Raw genomic sequence first — 20,918 nt, 5'->3', positions numbered from 1 at the left:
GTAGGTTTCAGATTACATCGCTTGGAGCGTAAGAAACCTTAAATATAGGCTTCGAACTGTATCACAAGAAATGTATGAAGCCCTGGATACATGTTCAGACTATGCCTCTTAGAACGCATGAAACCTTGGACGTAGTGTAACGACCCTAAATTTCCATATACTCAGAGTCGCTACTAACGTCTCATGCTCATCTTTAATGTGGAAATATAACTCTTAAATTGAACATCATTTATTACATAAACTTCGAAAGCGTTTAAAGCAACTTCTTTTCTAGAAAACACAGCCATGGTCTTACGTGTTTAAATACGAAATACTAAAATTTAGAGAAAATAAAAACACATACAAATGATTTAAAACAATGAAATGCAAAACATCCTGTTCTAAACAAGGTCTAAGTATTGTCTTTATTTTTTTCTTAGTTATCTAAGTAATGTCTGTATTTTTTGACGCAGTTATCTAAAAATCAAATAAACAACCAATTATATGGTTCATTTGCTTGTTGAGTTAGTAAAATTAATATCTCAAATTTTGTAAGGATAGTGAGACTTTTTACTTGTATCCAAATGGAGACTTGCTACCATTGATTGAATGGTGCTAATAAACAATTAGCAGATGCTTTAGCCAATATAGTTATTTTATCAAAGACGTACAATGAATCTTATGAGATTCTAGAAAGAATAGCATCTAACAATTGTCAAGAGGATGATGTGAGGAGCAATCCGGGAAAGAACACCTAAGAAATACTTGAAGTTGATGCTTTGACCTCTATCAACGATCAATTAGCTTTTGTTACTAATATTCTATAAAATCTAGCATTGGTACAAGGCTCAATGACTAATGTACCATTCTAGACTGCTACTATATAATGAGTCAAACAACAACTAAATCTTGTGTATATTTGGGAGAAGAACACACTTTTGATCAATGTCCAAGTAATTCGACTTCAATTTTTTATATGGGTATCAAGTTAGTCAAAGAATCCAGAAAAATAATCTCTTCCCAAACACTTATAACACAGGTTAGAGAAACCATCTAACTTCTCATGGAAGAGACAAACCTCATACAATCAACAACTATCACCTATAACAAATTATCCTCACGGTTTTGGATTACAAAATCAATGGCATATGGTCCGCAACAAGCCAACACCTAAGGGAAAGGAATTAACCAAGCTCAACACATACTAGGAACATCGCTTTAGGGTCTATAAATAAAAGTGCTCGTTATCTTTTTTTTTTTTTTTAAGTAAATGTTCAATTCCTACAAAAAAAAAAAAAAATAAAATAATAATAATAATAATAATAATAATGTGGTTTGAGGAAACATAAATGCTTATCTAGATTTACAAGCTCATTTTGTTTATTTGGTTTGAAAGTTAGAAAGAGATTTGTCTTTATATTTCAGACCTTTTTTTTTCGTTTATCTGTTAGAAATCAATTTATATCTTTTTCCCTTATCCAATCATTTAGATTTTTGAGTTCAAATCACTCCCAATCAATAAGATTTTAAATCAATTAAAATTTTTTTTTTCTTATCCAATTATTTAGATTAGAATCAATAACATTTTAGTTAAGAGTTTGAATAAATCATCTAATCTCATTAGTCCAACAATATTAAAAAATTGGCCTTCGATATATTAAATCAAAATTAAATAAAATAAGGAAATACAATCCAACAATACTTGTCTTAACTAAACTTAGATTATTGGGAAGTAAGAAAATAAGAATATATATAGAAAGAAAATAAAATTTTGGAAAGAAAATCAATTAGTAAAATTGGCCAATAATATTGGTTGGATTAAAAAGTAAATATTTAATGAAAATAGAATTTTATATATATATCCAAGACTCTAATCATAAAGTCTACAATGTTCACGTCACAAGTCTAACCCATGGACCATTCTAAAATTTAGAGAATTGAAATTGAAATTGATGTCACAGTTTATATAGGTTGACTTGGATACAAAAGACAAAATTAGAGAATTGAAATTGAAATTGATGTCACAGTTTATATAGGTTGACTTGGATACAAAAGACAAAATTAGAGAATTGAAATTGAAATTGATGTCACAGTTTATATAGGTTGACTTGGATACAAAAGACAAAATTGAAGTTTCTTAAAGATAAATCAGTGACACCAGCCTAAGCTAATCAGGTAAGTGGCCTTGCTATCGGCATAGTTCTATTTAGTGTTGACACGTGCTCCGTTGTTCTACACATGTCATATATATTGATATGTGTGAATTGCCTGTTGATCGATATGCTTCTTATATGTTATGTATATGTTATAATATGTGAATTGTATGATAATAATTACGGTACGACGTGTTCAATAATATGTTTGAGATAAGGATACGAGAATGGTGCACAAAACGAAATGTAACAATAGGAGTAAGATACGTTCATGAAAAGTTAAGGTTAGGTTAAATACCGGAGTGCTATTGATAGGAGAGATTGATGAAAGAATACGGTTAGGTTATGGGTAGAAAGGGATAGGTTTGTGATAGATTGATAGAACGATAACGTTACGATACGTTCCTGTGATGATATGACTAAGGTATGTTCCCGTAACGATATGACTGTGATAGGTATAAGAACGTTAAAGCTATGATAAGTTAGGGAACAATATGACCACGAAGTGTTTATGATATGACATATTTATGATACGATATATTGTGATGTGATATGTTATGTTTAGATTGTTTTGTGTGACCATTGAGGTAATTATTATATGAATTGCACATTATGAAATGACATGTTAAAAGCATAGAGCATTATGTTATGTTTTCTAAATTGTATGTATACAGCATGTTATAAATGACATGATATCACGATAAATGAAATGAAATATAACCTTGTTAGAATTATGCATGATATAAGAATTGAAAAATGAGAAAAGATATGATATGAATCTAAAACGATAGCGATGTTATATTTAATAATGTTGAAAATGGAAAAATATTGAGCATTATGTGTGCTCATGCATTTGGGGATACCCCTATTTCATCACGATGGGTACGGGTACGATCGGTATATTTTACAAAATCCTGCCGGAAGGGGTACGATCATTATGTTTTAGGTTAACACTTGATTTTAAGTAATCCGTTAAGACTAGAGTCTCCAAGTTTTGGTTGATCGTGGTTTGTTCCATTGGCCATGTTATTTGTGGGATTTGCTGTTACTTTCTTGTCGTATACAACTTTTTCAATTATGCTATCTGAGGTGGAACCTATAGTCTATGTGCTAAGACATTTGAGGGTTTGCTGAATTTCTAGTTATTTACCTAGATTCATAGTTTCATAAAATTAATATATATTAAATGTAATCAGGGTTGAAAGAGAAGAAACAAAATAATATAAACTTTAAACCAACGAAATAATATTTAACCTAAGTGCTACAATTTAAAGAAGAATACAATTACCCTATCTTCGATGCCATGACCTTCACAGCAACGTTGTCATTTGTACAAGGATACCTTACCTTTCCCCGAAAAATAAGAGTAGAACATGATTTGAGTATTTTACGATATATTCACTCAGTAAACTCACTATTGGGATTAGGAAATGCAATTATATGTAATCATGATTGAGACCTATACTTTAATTATCATCATGGCCTTGGTCTCACTTTCAAGTTCGGGCTGAAATTGGATGTGAAGTACTGCTCTACATACGACCCTTGCATGCGTGCATGGACTCCAAAGCGAGTTCGTATACGTATCATTTGACCTAGCCTTCAACTAGTGTACCCTCACGCTACAAAAAGAAAAAAAAACTTGACATAAATCATGGTATATACGTATGATGCAGGTCATAACTTTGTTCTTTCATCAGATAGCTTTCATGAATAACATACTTTATTCAACCGTAATTCATAATCCTGACATAAACATGTTAACATGGTGTGTGTAGCATAACATAGAGAAGTATTATGTATCACAAAATGCGAGTGCAACAACCCAAAGTAAGGATAAAACTAACCCAAGAAAACCAAGAGAATGAATTAATGCATTTAAGCAAAAACAACGTCTTAAGCAAGTAATTTCTATACCCTAAGAATTAATTTAAAGATTTAAGGCATTTGAAAAAGGATTGGAAAAGCAGAGACAAACAAAAATATGCCAAATGAAATTCTTTTGTCCAATTTATAAGGAACTTTCGACATTTTTAATTCATTATTTAGAATGAATTTTAGTATGCTCAAGAAAGGAAAAAATGACTTGCTGATCAAAAATTTTTAGAAAAATTTTATTTATTTTTTCTTTTGAGAAATATAATAATAAAATATTAAGAAAATGAATCATTACTAAAATAACCTTTAAGATATGGATAATTATGAAAGTGCCCTTCATTCCAAAATAAGAACATCCACAATGACCTTCTTCTACACACAATCTATTGAATCTAAAACCAGTATTGGATCCCTTCAAAAATGGACAAAGTCTAGAATGTTCACAGATCACCACATCAATGAGTCACCACATCAATGAGTCAGAATTCAAATTGGAAGTTAATAGCTCTCTGATCTAAGAGGATGTTTCTTATGGATTATCTAGAAAATTAATTAAATCACGACAATGATGGAGGTTTTAGCATCGGTGTAAGTTTTCCCTATGAAATCTGAAATTGAGGCAACAGTATGGAACAAGAGTCAAGTTGAATCGATTTCTCAAACACAAGCAATAAGCATTTAGATTTTGGGTCTCCTACTCTCAGATTTCTTCCAAATTCGAGAGAAATTCTCCTTTATTCCCCATTAAACTTGTTCCTACAGCTTCTATACAAGATTACAAACAAGATTTATGAAGGAATCGAGGATTGAAAATGCCTAAAACCATTCCCCCAATCCGATCCGCCATTAAAGAACTTCAAAGTAAGCTTGAAAATTAAATCGAGCCTACACAAAAGTTCGTCAACTAAGACAAATTCTAACAAGTTTCTGCACCTCCAAGAAGTATTTTCATAGAATATCGTGAAGAAAAATAACCTCAACAACGTGTCCAATGGAAGGAAATCCGTTTCTAGTAGAATTTGGGGGCAAGTGTTAGAATTTCATTCTACCATCCCTTTTCTTTCAATTTAAAAATTTCTTTAGATTAAGAGGATCAATTTGAGTAACTTTGAAGTAGGAATTGAGAGTTAAAATGATAAGATAAGGAATCAATACAAGGGGAATAAGATTCGGATTACCTTGTTGATCGAATATTGCAAGACAAGAACACTTGTTTGAGATTCAAATCACTCCACAAGCAAGATCGATCATGTCTAGCTTGAATGATTCTTGTTGATCAAATATCTCAAGACAAGAACACTTGATTGAGATTCGAATCACTCCACAAGCAAGATTGATCATGTCGAGCTTGAATGATTCTACATGCAACCTATACTACATAGAATTGCAAAGAAACTTAGCCATTGGCTAAAGAAAAGCACAAATGCTTCTTTTTATATTTTCCAAGTCTACCTTACAAATACAACATACATGGCTTTATATAGCCTCAAAATGAAACTATTAAAGGCATTCCAAAAGTTGTAACATTCATACTTAATGGCCATAATGAGCCATTATGTAAATGTAACCTAAAGTAAATAAATGTCTTAAAATACAATAACTCTAAATTACTCTAAATTGTAACCCACCCAAAATTTGCAACAATCAAACTACATTTCTTCTTCAATGTAGCATGAATTGAAACATCTTTTGATAATTTTGACAACCTTTTCTTCACATCTTCATTGAAGTATATTTTGACAACCTTTAAAATTCGCCAAAACCTTGACCTTGTAAGTCTTCTAAGGGTTTTCAGATAAAAGGTTTGTCTTTTCCAGAGTTCGTCTCGACATTTTGGCCGGAGTTCATTGATACATGGGCTTGTTAGTGAAATGAATCCAACCACCGATTATTTTCATGTACCCGAATGAGCAATTACAAGAAGCAAGACAAAGAGTATTCAATAGGCCTTTATATTACATCTTCAAAGGCTTGTCAATGTACAACAAATACAAAGATTTTTTAGTACAAATATATTTATTTGCGAAAGTTTGTAAGTATCCTAGTAGTACCTCTAGCTTTGCAAATCCAGCATGGTTGGCGCTTACCAGCTACAGCCAGAGCCAACAGTTCATTTTTTCCAGAGTCTATCTTGATGTTTGGACCAAAGTTCTTCCAAACTCTTACAAACTAGAGCTTCAGAGAGCTAAAAACCCAAAGTTCGTCCATCCCTCACATTGTTTCGACGTTTGGTCCAAAATTCAAATAAAATATGATCCGTTAGGCTTGGAATCCTAAATTTTTTGGTTTAAAGATCCCGTTTCGTCTGGACTTCGACTTGTTAGAGCTTTGGAGAGTTTAAAACTCAAAGTTCGTCCTTTCGAATGTGAGTTAATAAGCTTGACTTAGTAAAAGAAATTATTAACGTGTAGCAATTTTAGGATAATTATTGAGTAGTTTTTTATTTAAACAAGTTTAGATTTGTTATTAAGCCGTATTAACAACTTGAGGAGGAAGTTGAGGAGATCAAATGTACAATCTACACCGTAAATACTTATGAGATTTATGTTATTTGTACCCAAGGTTTGGTACAAAAATAAAAAAAAATAATAGAAGTATTAACAAAGCATAAGTACTTAAGGTTCCTATGTTCAAAAGCTCTCTCCCCTCAAGTACCCTCAAGTTGTTCTTCCGCTTCAAGTTTCCTCAAAATGTTCTTCCGCGCTTCAGTTATTTGTTTCGACATATTTCAATCGTGGGCAATTGAGGATTCTATTGACATGGCTAAGTTAGGGCATGGCTCTAATACCATGTTAGATGAACACGACTCTCCACAATGGTATGATATTATCCACTTTGAGAATAAGCTCTCATGGCTCTGCTTTGGTATTCCCCGAAAGGCCTCGTACCAAATAGTATTTTTTGATTATAAACCCATGATAATTTCCTAAATTAGCTGGGACTTTCCTCCAACACTACCAACTCAAACAACTTAATGTATCTTTGAAGGATAAAAAAATGAGTGTTTTTAATCTTGCATTTTAAACCTATAAAAAAGTACCATCCATCAATTTAATACTTTATCAATTTTTTTAATACATAAAAAAATGAATGGTCCAACTTTAAAGTTTATATAAAAGGAGCTAATAAAATACAAAATTAGTTGTTACAAAAGCTAACGGCTGAGAGTGTTGAGAAAATTAAGAAAGTTTAGTTGGTCACCTTACCTTTTACACCTTGTTAGGGAAGATATTCTGGGATAACTAAAATTTACAGCACACTTTCAACTAATTGTGGTTAAAACATAACTAGCTACGACCTTAGTTCGACTATATGCATGTATATATATATAAGAGATAGAATCCAAATACTTTGTAGAAAAGGGTGAGAGATCTTCAAGAAGAACATGAAATCTCTAAGCATATTCTGTTTCATCGTGTTGGTTGCTTTGACATCAAACAATATGATGAGATTTTCTTTTGCAGAATCTAAGCAACAATTGCCGTTCACCAAATGGAAAGTGACTATTTTAAATGAGATGACTACTTCAACTCTAATTGTTCATTGCAAGTCAAAAGATGACGATTTGGGCGAGCACATACTCCGCACCGGAGATAATTACAACTGGAGTTTTAAAGAAAATTTTTGGATTTCTACGTTGTTTTGGTGCAATTTTAGCAGCAAACATGGACAAGTTAGTGGAAATGTTTTTTGGCCCGAAAGAGGGAGTTGGTTTAATGATCAATGTATTCATCATAACTGCACTTGGGCAATTAGAGACCAAGGTATTTACTTGTATTTTGGATCTCGCAAGGGCTTCCGGTTAATGTATTATTGGAAATAATGAACTCCGACTTTCATTCAATTTCAATAAATAATTTTATGAATAAAAATGCTCGTTATCTTTTCGGAGGTTAAAGTTTCAATTCTAATGAAATTTGCTTTTCAAAATTTTAAAACATCAATAATGTCTTCTAACTAATTAGTTCGGATAGCATAACCGTGACGTCGAGGTACCATCACGAATGCGTCGACAGAAACTTTTTGGTAATGCTATGTATATGACAGCGGTAAAAGACACACATGCCAATGTCTCCAACATGGCACCAATAGACATGAACAAATCTACGCAAATGGGTCCAAGTTTAGACAAACATTGGCACGAACTTCAAGAAGAAATCTAAGAAGAGCAAACTTTGGTTTGTGATCTTTTAAACCTCTAATGAGTCGAAGTTTTGTCCAAATGCTGAGATGGACTCCATAAAGGAGAAACTTTGGTATCTAACTCTTCAAAGCTCAAAAAGTGTTAGAAAGAACTAACTTGTACACATGAGTCGAGACAAGTTCTGGAATGGATGAACTTTGGGTTCCAAACTCACCAAAGCACTAACGGTTAAAATCCAAATGAAACGGGCTCTTTAAACCATGATGTTTAGGTTTCTAAGCCTAACGGATCTAAGTTTTGACAAACTTTGGACCAAACGTCAAGACAGTGTGATCAAAGGACAAATTTTGGATTTTCAACTCTTAGAAGCTCTAGTTTGGAAGAACTTTGGTCCAAACATCAAGAAAATATTGGCTCCCAGCACGATAGAGCACTAACAAGTTCATGTTTCGACGAATTTTGACACAAATGTCGAGGCAATCTCTCGAAAGGATGAACTTTTGGTTTTAAAACCCTCCGAAGACTTATTAGGCCCAAGGTTTTGGCGAACTTTGAACGCAACATACTTCGAGTCTCTAAGTCTCCAAAATATCGACGGGTCCAAGTTTGGACGAACTTTGGCACAAACTTCGAAATGAACTCTAGGAAGGGCAAGCTTTGAGTTTGCAGTCCTCCAAACATCTAATGGGTCAAAGTTCGGTCCAAACGCTAAGAAAGACTCCAAAAAGAATAAACTTTGGGTTTTTAACTCACCAAAGCTCAAAAGGGTTAGAAAGGACGAAATTTGGACAAATCTCTGTCCGAAATCTAGAAAGGATTAACATGTACACAAGCGTCGAGACAAGCTCTGGAAAGGATTTACTTTTGGTTCCTACCTCTCTAAGATTCTAACAGGTCAAATTCTAGATGAAACGGACTCTTCAAGCCACGAAGTTCAGGTTTCTATGCCAAACGAATGGACGTTTGGACGAACTTTGGACTAAACACTGAGATATTATGACGAAAGGACGAACTTTTAATTTCTAACAATCTGAAGCTCTGGTTTGGAAGAACTTTGGTCCAAACATCAAGACAAACTGGAGAAAAAATGAACTTTTGATTCTCAGCACGATAGATCTCAAACAAGTCCATGTTTCGACGAACTTCGGCACAACTGTAAGGATGAACTCTATAAAGGACAATCTAGCAATCTTTGGGTCTCTAGCCCTCCAAATCTTCTACAGGTTTTGAAAAAAATAATGTTTTGCACAATAGAGCTCTTACAAGTCTTTGTTTTGATGAACTTCAGCACAAATATCTAGACGAACTCTAAAAAGGATGAACTTCTTATTTCAAAACCATCCGAAGACATACTAGGCCCCAGGTTTTGGCGAACTCTAAAGGCAGCAAACTTTAGGTCTCTAGCCCTCCAAAGCTCTGACGGGTCCAAGTTTGGACGAACTTTGACATGAACTTCTAGACGAACTCTGGGAAGGGCGAACTTTTAATTTTGTAGCCCTCCTGAAAGGACAAACTTTGGGTTTCTAACTCTCCGAAGCTCGAAAAGGGTCTGAAATGATGAACTTTGGGTGAACTATTGTCCAAACTCTAAAACGGACTAACTTGTACACAAGCGTTGAGACAAGCTCTTGTAAGGACGAACTTTGGGTTCGTAATTCTTTAAAGCTCTAACGAGTCAAAGTTCAAACAAAATGCTCTCTTCAAATAATGAAATTAAGGTTTCCAAGTATTAGAGCCACATCGCAAGGCCTGATTGTGAGAAGAAGAAACTTCAGTCTTTTTCTTTAAAGAGTGAGCTGAAAGCGATTCAAAATATGGCAGCTAAAATCAAGTTCATCAACCGGCAATTCCTAAGTTTGATTGCCATTTTTATCATTGGTTTATGCTTATGAAAAATTTTCTTCGTTCAAAGGAATATTGGTCTTTGGTGGAGACCGGAATCCCTGACGCAGCAGAAGGAGTAGAGATTACCGAAGCACAACAAAAAACAATTGCAGACCAGAAGCTAAAAGTCTTGAAGGTCAAGAATTATTTGTTCCAAGCCATTGATCGAACTATTATGAAAACGATCCTTAATAGAGATACTGCAAAACAAATTTGGGACTCTATGAAACAGAAGTACCAGGGTTCCACCGTAGTTAAAAGAGCTCAACTCCAAGCTCTTAGGAAAGAGTTTGAAGTCCTACAAATGAAAGAAGGTGAGAGTGTTGATGCATATTTTGCTCGAGCTCTCACATTGCAAACAAGATGAAAATTAATGGCGAACACATGAAACAAGTTGTGATTATTGAAAAAATCTTGAGATCAATGACATCAAGATTTGACTGTGTTATATGTTCGATTGAAGAGTCTAATAATTTAGACACTTTAACAATTGATGAATTGCAAAGTAGCTTACTAGTACATGAGCAAAGACTGAATGGACGTGTAAGTGATGAACAAGCACTAAAGGTGACATATGATACCAGATTTGGTAGAAGAGGAGTTGATCGAGCTCGTGAAGTTTTTCGAGGAAGAGGTAGAGGAAGAGGAAGAGGTAGACATCCATTCAACAAAACTACCGTTGAATGTTATAAGTATCATCAGTTAGGACACTTTAGATATGAGTGTCCTCAATGGGAAAAAGAAGCAAATTATGCTGAGCTTTAGATATGAGTGTTTGACTGTGTGTTCTCCCTGCTTAGCATGTCTATCTACACAGAGTAAGGGTGTAAGAGTTAAGTTTGTTATACGATGACTTAGGTTAAGATGACAAAAATGACTAGGTACCTTAGGATTGTGAACAACGTGAAGAGAGTCTATACCCTATTACACCAAGACTAAAGAAAGACTCGAGGAGTTAGAATAGAGTAACCCGGAGTCAAAAGCTCGTGCTAAGCAACCTAGCTGGCCTAGGAATCCTATAAACCTCTTCAACTCCCAGACATGATCAAGACATATTTTAAAATCGTGAGTCGACGGTTGGCTTTTTGACCCTTAATCTCAAATTAATTAATTAATTAATTAATTAATTGATGTTTTGATGATAAAATCTATACTTAATTATTAACAATTATCAGTATTTTGAATTGTCCGTAGTGTAAGGTTGGGAATAGCGATTTCAACGTCTTTTTCAATCACTCAAATTAGAGCTAAAACGAAGAAGTTTAAGTCGAAATAAGATATCCGACGTGATGATGTGGCGGCAAAATTGACATCATAGATCAATCAAAATATGACACTTATAACTTTGGAAGAGTAACTAGAGCTTTCAATTACTCACATTATCTTTATTAATTTTTTTTATTATATTATTATATTTTAAAAAATAATAAAAATGAATTTGGAAGTTTTTTAATATTTACTTAAAAAAAATTAAAATAAAACATTAAAAAGTCTGGTCTACCTTTTTTTTTTTCAAACAACAAATATAATATGAAAATACTTTAAATGATCTACCTTTTCATTTTTTTTAATGGTCAGTTTTTTTTTTTTTTTTTTTTTTTTTTTTTTTTTTTTTTTTTATGGTTTATATTAAATTCTTATTTTTGGGGATTTTCTCTATTTAAACTCATCCCTTCCCCATATTTTTCACAACACAACACACAACTTCCATAAGTTTTTAGGGATTTATACTAAACGAGTTAATGGGATGTGTATTTACTGTTGTACAAACTGTCCACACGTGCAAGTATGAACCTACCAATCGGTTCGCACACCTCCTAGGCCCTATCGTGGTCAGGCGAGCATTCTCTAGAGCTGTTGATGTCGGACACCTGCAAGGCATAGTGACCGTCGTAGCATTATGATTAACATGATGATCATTTTTCTGCCTCGTAGTGTACGTGTCTGTATCATCGTAAAATAGGGGTATTCCTGGATGTATGAACGCACAATGATGCATGAGATCCCAACATTTTTATTCATTATCATGTAAGACAACCCCTTCCATTTTTCCTTTGTATCATAATCTTTATCATAGTTTCCTTACATAAATTGCGGTTGTGCATTATGTCCACACATTTTTGTCGTATATCATTCATATTATGCATCGTGTCATACCATGTCATATCATACATACATCATATCATCAGCATATCATGTACAATATCGTCAAACGTGTTATACAATAATATTTATCATATCATCAGTACATCATCATATCACGTGTCATAACATTCACGTATCATCTCATAGTCACGTTGTATCACGAACATATCATGGACTTATCATCTCGTAAACATATCATAGTCATATTGTTTTGTAAATACATCGCAGTCATATTCTTTTATAAACATATCATGGTCATATCATTTCATAAATGTATCATAGTTATGTCATTTCATAAACATATTCTTATCATATCGTTTCATAAATATATCATCGTCATCTCATTTCACAAACACATCTTAGTCATACCATTTTCTAAATATATCCTAGTCTTATCGTTTCATAAACATACTCTAGCCATATCATTTCATAAACATATCCTAGTCGTGTCGTTTCCTAAACGTATCGTAGTCATATCGTTTCATAAACATATCCCAGTCATATCATTTCATAAAGATATCTTAGTTATATCGTTTCATGCACACACCATAGTCACATTGTTCCGTAAACATTTCACACATGTCAAGCATATATCACGTATAGAACCACGAGACACATGTCATGATACAAACATCAACTTTTAACCAAACCGTTAGTAAGGTCACTTACTTGGTTTGCATTAGCAAGTGTTCTCCTTACACTCGAGTACAATTGACTATGTGAATTTTATTTCCCGACCTTAAGGTAAGTGCTACATATTAATTTATGCCATATTACTCGGTTCAAAACTACAAAATAATTTTTTTTTTTACAATTATTATAGGTTACCACTACTTTAAAAGAGTTGAGTTTGACTTATGTCGAGGTTGAAAATGAAAAATGTTGTCATACGTTAATCAAAAGTGAAAATAAAACCTCATACAATTATGCTATAATTTTACTTATGAACATTCCTTGGAATATCATATTCACAAGTAAGTCCTTACTTAATAGTCAATCATTATTATTCTACCCAAAGAAAGAAATTTCATGCGTTGTTCTTACGAGCCTCAACACTGTCTCTGTTTTCCTCTATTTCATCAAAGTAATCCTCTCGAGCATTTCCAGCCAACATTAAGGCAGCCAACCAGAAGAGGGATGAATCAAGGGATAGAAATGCACCCCCACCCAAAAGACCAGTCATAGCGATCTGGCATGCTGTCTCAAGATTGTGATGAACGTTGCGAGTCAAGTGAATTTGCTCGGCGATTGTAGGCCATACGAGCAAAGTTATAGCCAATCCAATTGTGAACCTGCAAACACAGAGTAAAGGATGATAACGTTTCGAAATCACTTTTTAGGTAACAGTTAAGAGTAAAGGATGTGATTTGGAAAGAGAAGTTACAAGGCAATGTTGAAGAAAATAGAGAAACTAGTGCTCTTAAAAAAGGCACCTCGAGGAACGGATTTTCGTTGGTAAGGATAGAACAAAGAGAACAAAGAGAAGTATCCTGCAATTGAAGAAGCAAGAAGAAACGCAAGGGAAAGATATCCGAGGGCCACAGTTGGGTCCGCTGGATATTGATAGATCACAGTGCCTTTGCTTGGGATGGGAGTTCCAGATGCAAGCTGCCCATAAGCAATCACAACAAGAAAGGACAGTGACAATCAATGAGGGAGCTTGGAAAATTATATGTTATTACATTGGTTGGGAGGTTCTCATCTTGTTGTGATTGTTTCAAATGCACAAATATCTACACAATAAGAATCAAACAATTTGTGTTAGTGAAAAAGTGAGTAATTGAAGGGTTGATAAGAAGATTGTAGTATGAAGAGCAAGAATGCTCTCTATATAGAGAGAATACAAAAAGATATTTAGAAAATCTACTTCAAAATCTTCTGAAAATTGGGTAACAAACATGTAAACAAATCAAAAACTAAATCAAATCAAAACTAAATCAACTCCTAGCACGTGATCTTTAACACTCCTCCTTGTTTAGATGTTGTGAACTCCAAGCTTTTTCCTGAACACCCATCTTACTCCAATTATCTTTCTGTTTAAAGGTCGATCAACCAACTCCCTGGTTTTGTTTTTCTCGATCACTGAAAGCTCCTCCTCTGACAGGTGCATCATCAACCAAAGCATCTTGTCCTTCATCTTCAGACTCTTCTTGTCGTTCATCTTCATGCTAATTTAGTCGTTCATCTTTAGACTCTTCTAACATGCTATAAAATATTAAATTGTTTGGTGCATTAGAAATCTGATTCATCTTCGTCAGTTCTTCCAAATTTCATTGCTCATTTGTAACAAACTAATCATCTTGGCTCACAATTACACGAATAGTGTGTGGTTGAAAAACTCTGTAAGCTTTGGATATAGTGTTATACCCAACAAAGATGCCAGCTTCTGCCTTTTTGTCAAGCTTATCACGCTTGACCTGTGGAATGTAAGTTAAGAAAAGACACCCAAATACTCTAAGGAACATTAAAGAAGGTTTGTAACCATACCAAACTTCAAATGGTGTCAGGTCATTCACAACTTTTGTTGAAATTCCATTTTGCAAGCACACAATAGTGTTTGCTGCTTTTCCCTAAAAACGTTTTGGAAGATCCTTCTCATGAAGCATGCATCTCGTCATCTCCATTATGAATTATATGAATCCAACAACTGATCACATGCATGTACCCGAAGTACCGATTACAAGAAGCAAGGTTAAGAAGATTCAAGAGGCCTATACATTGCATCTTCAAAAGCTAGCTAGTGTACCGGTTGAAACAAAGACTTTTGAGCCCAAAAATCTTTATAGCATTAGCATATCAAATCAAGAAGATAATGGAGTGGCGATATTGGAAAGTAATTAGAAGACTTGCCTTTGGTAGTTGAATTACCAATTAAGGAAATTATTAATGCCTTATTTGCTTCATTTTATATTTAATAGCATCTATTAATAGTTGGTATGAATTGCTTATATTCTTCAATTTGTATTTAATAGCATTTATTAGCATTTATTTTATTAGCATTTATTAGTGGTTGGTGACTGAACTTTATTTTGTTAGGGTTATCTTCTTGGCCTATTTAAAGGCATGTAATATTCATGTTTGGGGGATTTTGTTGAATACAGAAAAAACCTTTGTGTTTTCTTGATACCCTTTTGGTGTTATTCTTTTTCATGCTTTAGGTTTGATGTTTAAACCGATTCATTGAATTAGTTTTGATCAAGCTAATTCTGGAGTGAATTGTCTTGGTCTAATAGTGACCATCATAGATTCCAAGTTCGATCTAAGAGTCATTCATCTTCTAACCAGCTCTTGGTTGGAATCAATCCATTAAGTTAGCTTTCTCTGTGAGCGTTTTGCAAGGATTCTAGAAGGACCTCTAGCTTTGCAAATTCCAGCATTGTAGGCGCTTATCAATGAATCTATTCTCCTTTCACTGACGCCATTCTGTTGAGAAGTGTGTGGTTCTGTCAATTGATGTTCAATTCCAACCCTTCACAAAACCTGTTAAAAGTTTCCGAAGTGTACTCCTTCCATTAATTGACCTTACATTTTGAATCAAGCATGCACTTTCATTCTCAACTCTGGCTTTGAACTTCCAACACATTCTTGTTAGATCATCAATAAAAATAATGTAATAAAGATTACCATTTAATGATGGTGTTCACTGAGGACCACAAAGATCAGTATGAATCAGCTGCAGTTTTTTCGAGGCTCTCCATGCCTGTTTAGGATAGGGTTGCCTATGTTGCTTCCCAAAATTACAAGCATTCAAAGAGGCATGTCATCATCAATGTCAGCGAGTCCTTCTACCAGCTTCTTTCACTGCATCTGAAGCAAACCTCGATGATGAAAGTGCCCAAGTCCTTTGTGACAAATCTCAGTGGCACTAGCTCTTGATATGATGGCCGTCAGATTTACAGTAAAGCTTTTTCCTCTCATTTTGACATTGAACAAGTCATTTCCACTAGCATCTCTGATCCAAGAACTGCTTATTCTCAAACAACACTTTATAGTCTTTATCAAGTAACTGACCAGCACTTAAGAGATTTTGATCAATTTTAGGTATAAATAAAACATATGGAATAAATTTTGTACCTTCATAGTTTGTTATAGCTACTGTGCTTTTTCCCTTGACTTCTAAGTGTTCACCATTGCCAATCATCACTCTCTTGACTTCAGTGTCTCTTAATTCCTCAAAAAACTTCTTGTCATATGTCATATGACATATGATTTGTGCACCCACTGTCAATCAACCAGTTCTCGCTTGATTCTTTGCCTGAGGAACAAGTTACCACAAACAATTGATCTTCTTCTTCTTGATTAGCTACCTATGCATCTATTTCTTTCACCTGATCTTTGGCGTTGCAGATCACAGCTTCATATCCAAGTTGATTGCATTTGGAGCATTTGGCGTCAGATTTTCTCTAACACTTGTATGGTGGATGACCTTTCTTCTCACTATGACGGCAAGGTGGATATGATTTTTTTTGAAACCTCCTCCTTTTGTCTTCTAATAATTGGCAGATGAATCTCCATTCGTCGATTGGTTTTTGAAAATTTTCTTATTTTTATACCTGTTGTTGTCTTGACCCTTGATAGGTAAGGCATCTTCAATCACCCCTTCTTGCCTCATAGACCTCCTTTGCTCTTGTGCTTGTAAAGCATTCAAGAGCTCTGTAAGAGAAATCTTTGATAGGTTTTGGTGTTCTCCAGAGTAGTAATGGTGGCTTCAAATTTCTCTGGAACAGTGACCAACAGCTTTTCAACGATCCAGGAATCATTTATCATAGAACCAAACAATCTCACATTGTTGGCAATGCTGAGAAATCTGTCAGAGTACTCTTTCACTGACTCAGACTCCTTCATCTTCTGCAGCTCGAAATTCCTAATCAAATTTAGGATCTTCATTCCACGAATCCTCTCATCTCCTTCATATTCAGCCTTGAAGATAATCCCAAATTTCCTTTGCTGTTTTGAGAGACATTATTCGCATGAGATCATTTAAGATACTGCTGCAAATAGGCAAGCTTTTGTCTTTGATTGTTTTTGTCGTCTTTTTCTTCTGTGCTTTGATTTGTTCTACAGTAAGATTTGCTGGAAGTGGAGGGACCTCGTAATCCTCTTCTATTGCGTCTCACAGATCCAAAGCCTCCAAATAAGTCTCCATACGAACTGCCCACATTTGATAACTATCTCCATCGAAGACTGATGGTGCAATAACTGAAAAACTAGATTCACCTTCCATTCTGATCTCACAGATCCCTTAAGAAGATAGCTTTGATACCAATTGTTAGTGAAAAAGTAAGTAATCTAATGGTTGACAAGAACATTGTATTATGAAGAACAAGAATGCTCTATATATGGAGAGAATACAAAAAGATATTTAGAAAATCTACCTACAAATCTACAGAAAATCGGGTAACAAACAAGTAAACAAATAAAAAACTAAATCAACCCCTAACTATAAGGAGATTTAATCAGATACTAACTGACATCAATCTAAGCAAATACGTGATCTTTAACAATTTATGAACATAAGCTTACCTTCTTGTTCTCAGCTACGACTCCAAATATAAAGGATTTCACACCTAAAGTTGCGACAGTAAGAGACATTATCTTGACAGACACGACCATTGATCCGAAGATAAATGTTACAAAAGAATTTTCAGAAAAATGGGCAAGAGAACGGGAAGACTATGGAATGAGATTAGTGAATGCTTGATATTTATAGTGCTCAGTATCGTCCAATGCATATCCTTGAATCATGAATGAGGAATTAAAATATGGAAATAAACAGATTTTTTTTTTATTTTTTTTTTATTGGAATTATATGAACAAATTACCAATGTGGGTGTAAATCAGTTATGCATGCTCTTATTGCCAAAAAGAAAATTGGCTTCATTGATGGCACTATTGAAGAACCGTCTCAAAATGCAAATTCAACCAAATTTGAACACTGAAATCAGTTCAAAAGTATGATAATATCTTAGTTAACTCATTCAGTTGAAGTAGATATCGCTGATGGAATTATTCACGCCAAGATAGCTCATCAAGTGTGGGTTGATCTTCACGATCAATTCTCACAAAAGAATGCTCCAGCAATTTTTCAGATACAAAAGTCGATAATAATGATGTCACAGGGAACCATGGCACTGTCAGCATACTTCACCAAGCTCAAAGCACTCTGGGATGAATTGGAAGCGTACCGCATGTTGAACACAACTCTCTGTGGGAAACACTCGCACTCTTTATTAAGACCAATCGAGAAGAGAATACAAGACACTTTGTAGAATACTACTTTATAATGCTTGGGATTTCTTGGGATGAAACACTAGGTAGGGTTGAGGGGTATTTATACTATACCCTACGCAATCTAGACCTAACAAATGTAAATATTTTTCCTAAAATATCGAGATCGCTTTCGTGAAACATCTAGTATATTTCCTAAAATCTCTACTAAAATAAATATATAATGGGCTCGTACAATTATTGGGCTTGACTCTATTGGGCTAGTGATAATATTTTAACACTTCCCCTGAGCACTAGTCCTCAATCGCCGCACCATGTTAAGCTGACAGAGAAAACTCGCATGTTTGCCCGTATTCGACTCTTTTGTAAACAAGTCTGCCACTTGGTCATCTGTCTTGATCTGCTACATCTCGATTTCTTCCTTTAGGACCTTCTCTCTAATGAAATGGTACTGCACCTCCACATGCTTTGTTCTACCAATTTTCTACTAGATGAATCGCAGATTGGTTGTCGCAAAGAAGTGATATTGGATACTCAATTTTCTGGTGCAAATCTTCCATTAAGAGTTTCAACCATGTACTTTCCTGAGCTGCTCCAGCCGCTACTCTATACTTTGCTTCTATAGTTGATAATGATACTGTTGGTTGTCTCTTGCTACACCAAGAAATTGTTCCTGAACCAAACTTGAACACATACCTAGTGGTTGACCTCCGAGTATCGTGGTCTTCTGCATAGTCAGCATCACAGTATCCAACTAGCTTGCAGTCTTTGCTTCTTTTGTACAAAAGACCATAGTCGATTGTACCTTTGACATATCTCAAGATACGTCGAATTGCATCCAAATGAGGCTTATTTGGACTTTGCATGTACCGACTCATAACCCCAACTGCATAAGAAATATCAAGCCGAGTTAAAGTTAGGTAGAGTGCATTTTAAGCACTCTACATAGAACACCATTTTAACTACTGTTTATCTTATAAATAGAACACCATCACCGTTGTTATCTAACAAGACACCCTTTGAAGCACTCTACAAACGACCACCTACATTTCACCATCTTAAAGTTTTTGGTTGTATGTTATGCAATTGTAGTACACCCTAAGCAAAAATTTGAACCTCGGGCAATTTCTTGTGTTTTCATAGGATATCCTTGTGGTCATAAAGGTTACAAGTTGTATGACAAGCAATCTTAAAATAAAAACTTTATCAGTCGTGATGTTAAATTTTGGGACGATGATTTTCCTTTTTCATTAGCTTCACAAACTTTGACATTAGCTCCTTCAACTCCCATTTTACCACTTCATGATTCATCCTACTCAAACATCCATTCTAGTCCTCCCCCACCTTCTATTCCTTCACTACTATATCGTTGACCCTCTGCCTTCTATTCCTTCTCCAGATTCACCCACTAATTCTAATCTTATCCCACTGATACATCAATTCCACTCTGACGTTCTACGCGTACCAAATAGCCTCCAGCTTGTTATAATGATAATAAGATGTCTTCTGGAGACAATCATTTAACCTCTAGCTCAAGTCCCTACACTGGCACCAGGTACCCCCTTCATGATTACCTTTCATTCTCCCATTTTTCACATACTCAACGTGCTTTTCTAGCTCTTATTACAGCCTAGACAGAACCTAAAACCTATAATGAGGCAGTTGGTGACCCATTACGGCAGCAGGCTATGAATGATGAAATTACAGCTTTGGAACGTAATCATACTTGGTCTCTCGTTCCTCTACCACCTGGCCATAAAGCTATTTGCTATCATTGGGTGTACAAGATTAAACACAACTTTGATAGTTCTACTGAACGTTATAAAGCTCGACTAGTAGCAAAGGGACACACTCAAGTTGAAGGTGTTGATTACAAAGAGACGTTTTCTCCTACAGCGAAACTTACTACACCTCGTTGCTTACTCACTATTGCTGCTGCTCAAAAATGGTTTACTCATCAGTTGAATGTTCAAAAAGCCTTTCTCCATGGTAACCTAGACGATATGTTTTTACCACCAGGTATTCGCCGACAGGGGGGGAATATAGTATGTCGGCTCCATAAATCTCTTTATGGTTTAAAAATGGCTTCTTGCAATTGGTTTTCCATATTCTCTACCACTACAAAAATGTAGGGTACACGCAGTCCAAAGCAGATTACTCTTTATTTATTAAGAGTAAAGGTACTTCATTCACTGCAACTTTTATCTATGTTGATGATATTCTGTTGACAAGCAATGATCTCAAAGAAATTCAACATCTCAATACTAGTTTACTCGAGAAATTCCTTATCAAAGATTTAGGAAATTTGAAATATTTCCTAGGCATTGAATTTTCTAGGTCTAGAAAAAAAAAATTTATCTCTCAAAGGAAGGATGCTCTAGACATTTTTCAAGACACATGTCTTACAAGAGCACGTCCAGAAAGATTTCCTATGGAGCAAAATCTGAAACTTTATCTAACAGAAGGAGAGAAGTTGAATGATCCAAGTAAATACAGACAGTTGATTG

General features: G+C 34.7%; 1 protein-coding gene across 1 annotated transcript; it reads right to left on the bottom strand.

Annotated features, from left to right (window-relative positions):
- Positions 1-13,210: 13,210 nt before the first annotated feature.
- Positions 13,211-17,796, bottom strand: LOC147792293 (uncharacterized). Its single transcript, XM_087125006.1, has 3 exons — positions 17,707-17,796; positions 13,568-13,791; positions 13,211-13,475 (listed from the first exon to the last, which is right to left on the bottom strand). The coding sequence occupies exons 1-3, from the start codon at positions 17,794-17,796 to the stop codon at positions 13,211-13,213; spliced, it is 579 nt and encodes a 192-aa protein (XP_086981132.1).
- Between the last annotated feature and the right edge of the window lie 3,122 nt (positions 17,797-20,918).

This window comes from Cucurbita pepo, chromosome 6 (assembly GCF_057944985.1).
Source record: "Cucurbita pepo subsp. pepo isolate OVF chromosome 6, ASM5794498v1, whole genome shotgun sequence".
Taxonomy (NCBI): Eukaryota; Viridiplantae; Streptophyta; class Magnoliopsida; order Cucurbitales; family Cucurbitaceae; genus Cucurbita; species Cucurbita pepo.
The sequence above is the reverse complement of the archived record's forward strand: the minus strand, read 5'-3'. Positions and strand labels throughout refer to the sequence as shown.

Coding starts and splice junctions, on each gene's coding strand:
- LOC147792293 (XM_087125006.1), bottom strand. CDS start 17,796: ATGGTCGTGTCTGTCAAGATAATGTCTCTTACTGTCGCAACTTTAGGT. Junction 13,792..17,706: donor TCGTAGCTGAGAACAAGAAG/GTAAGCTTATGT, acceptor GCTTATGGGCAG/CTTGCATCTGGAACTCCCAT. Junction 13,476..13,567: donor ATTTTCTTCAACATTGCCTT/GTAACTTCTCTT, acceptor CTGTGTTTGCAG/GTTCACAATTGGATTGGCTA.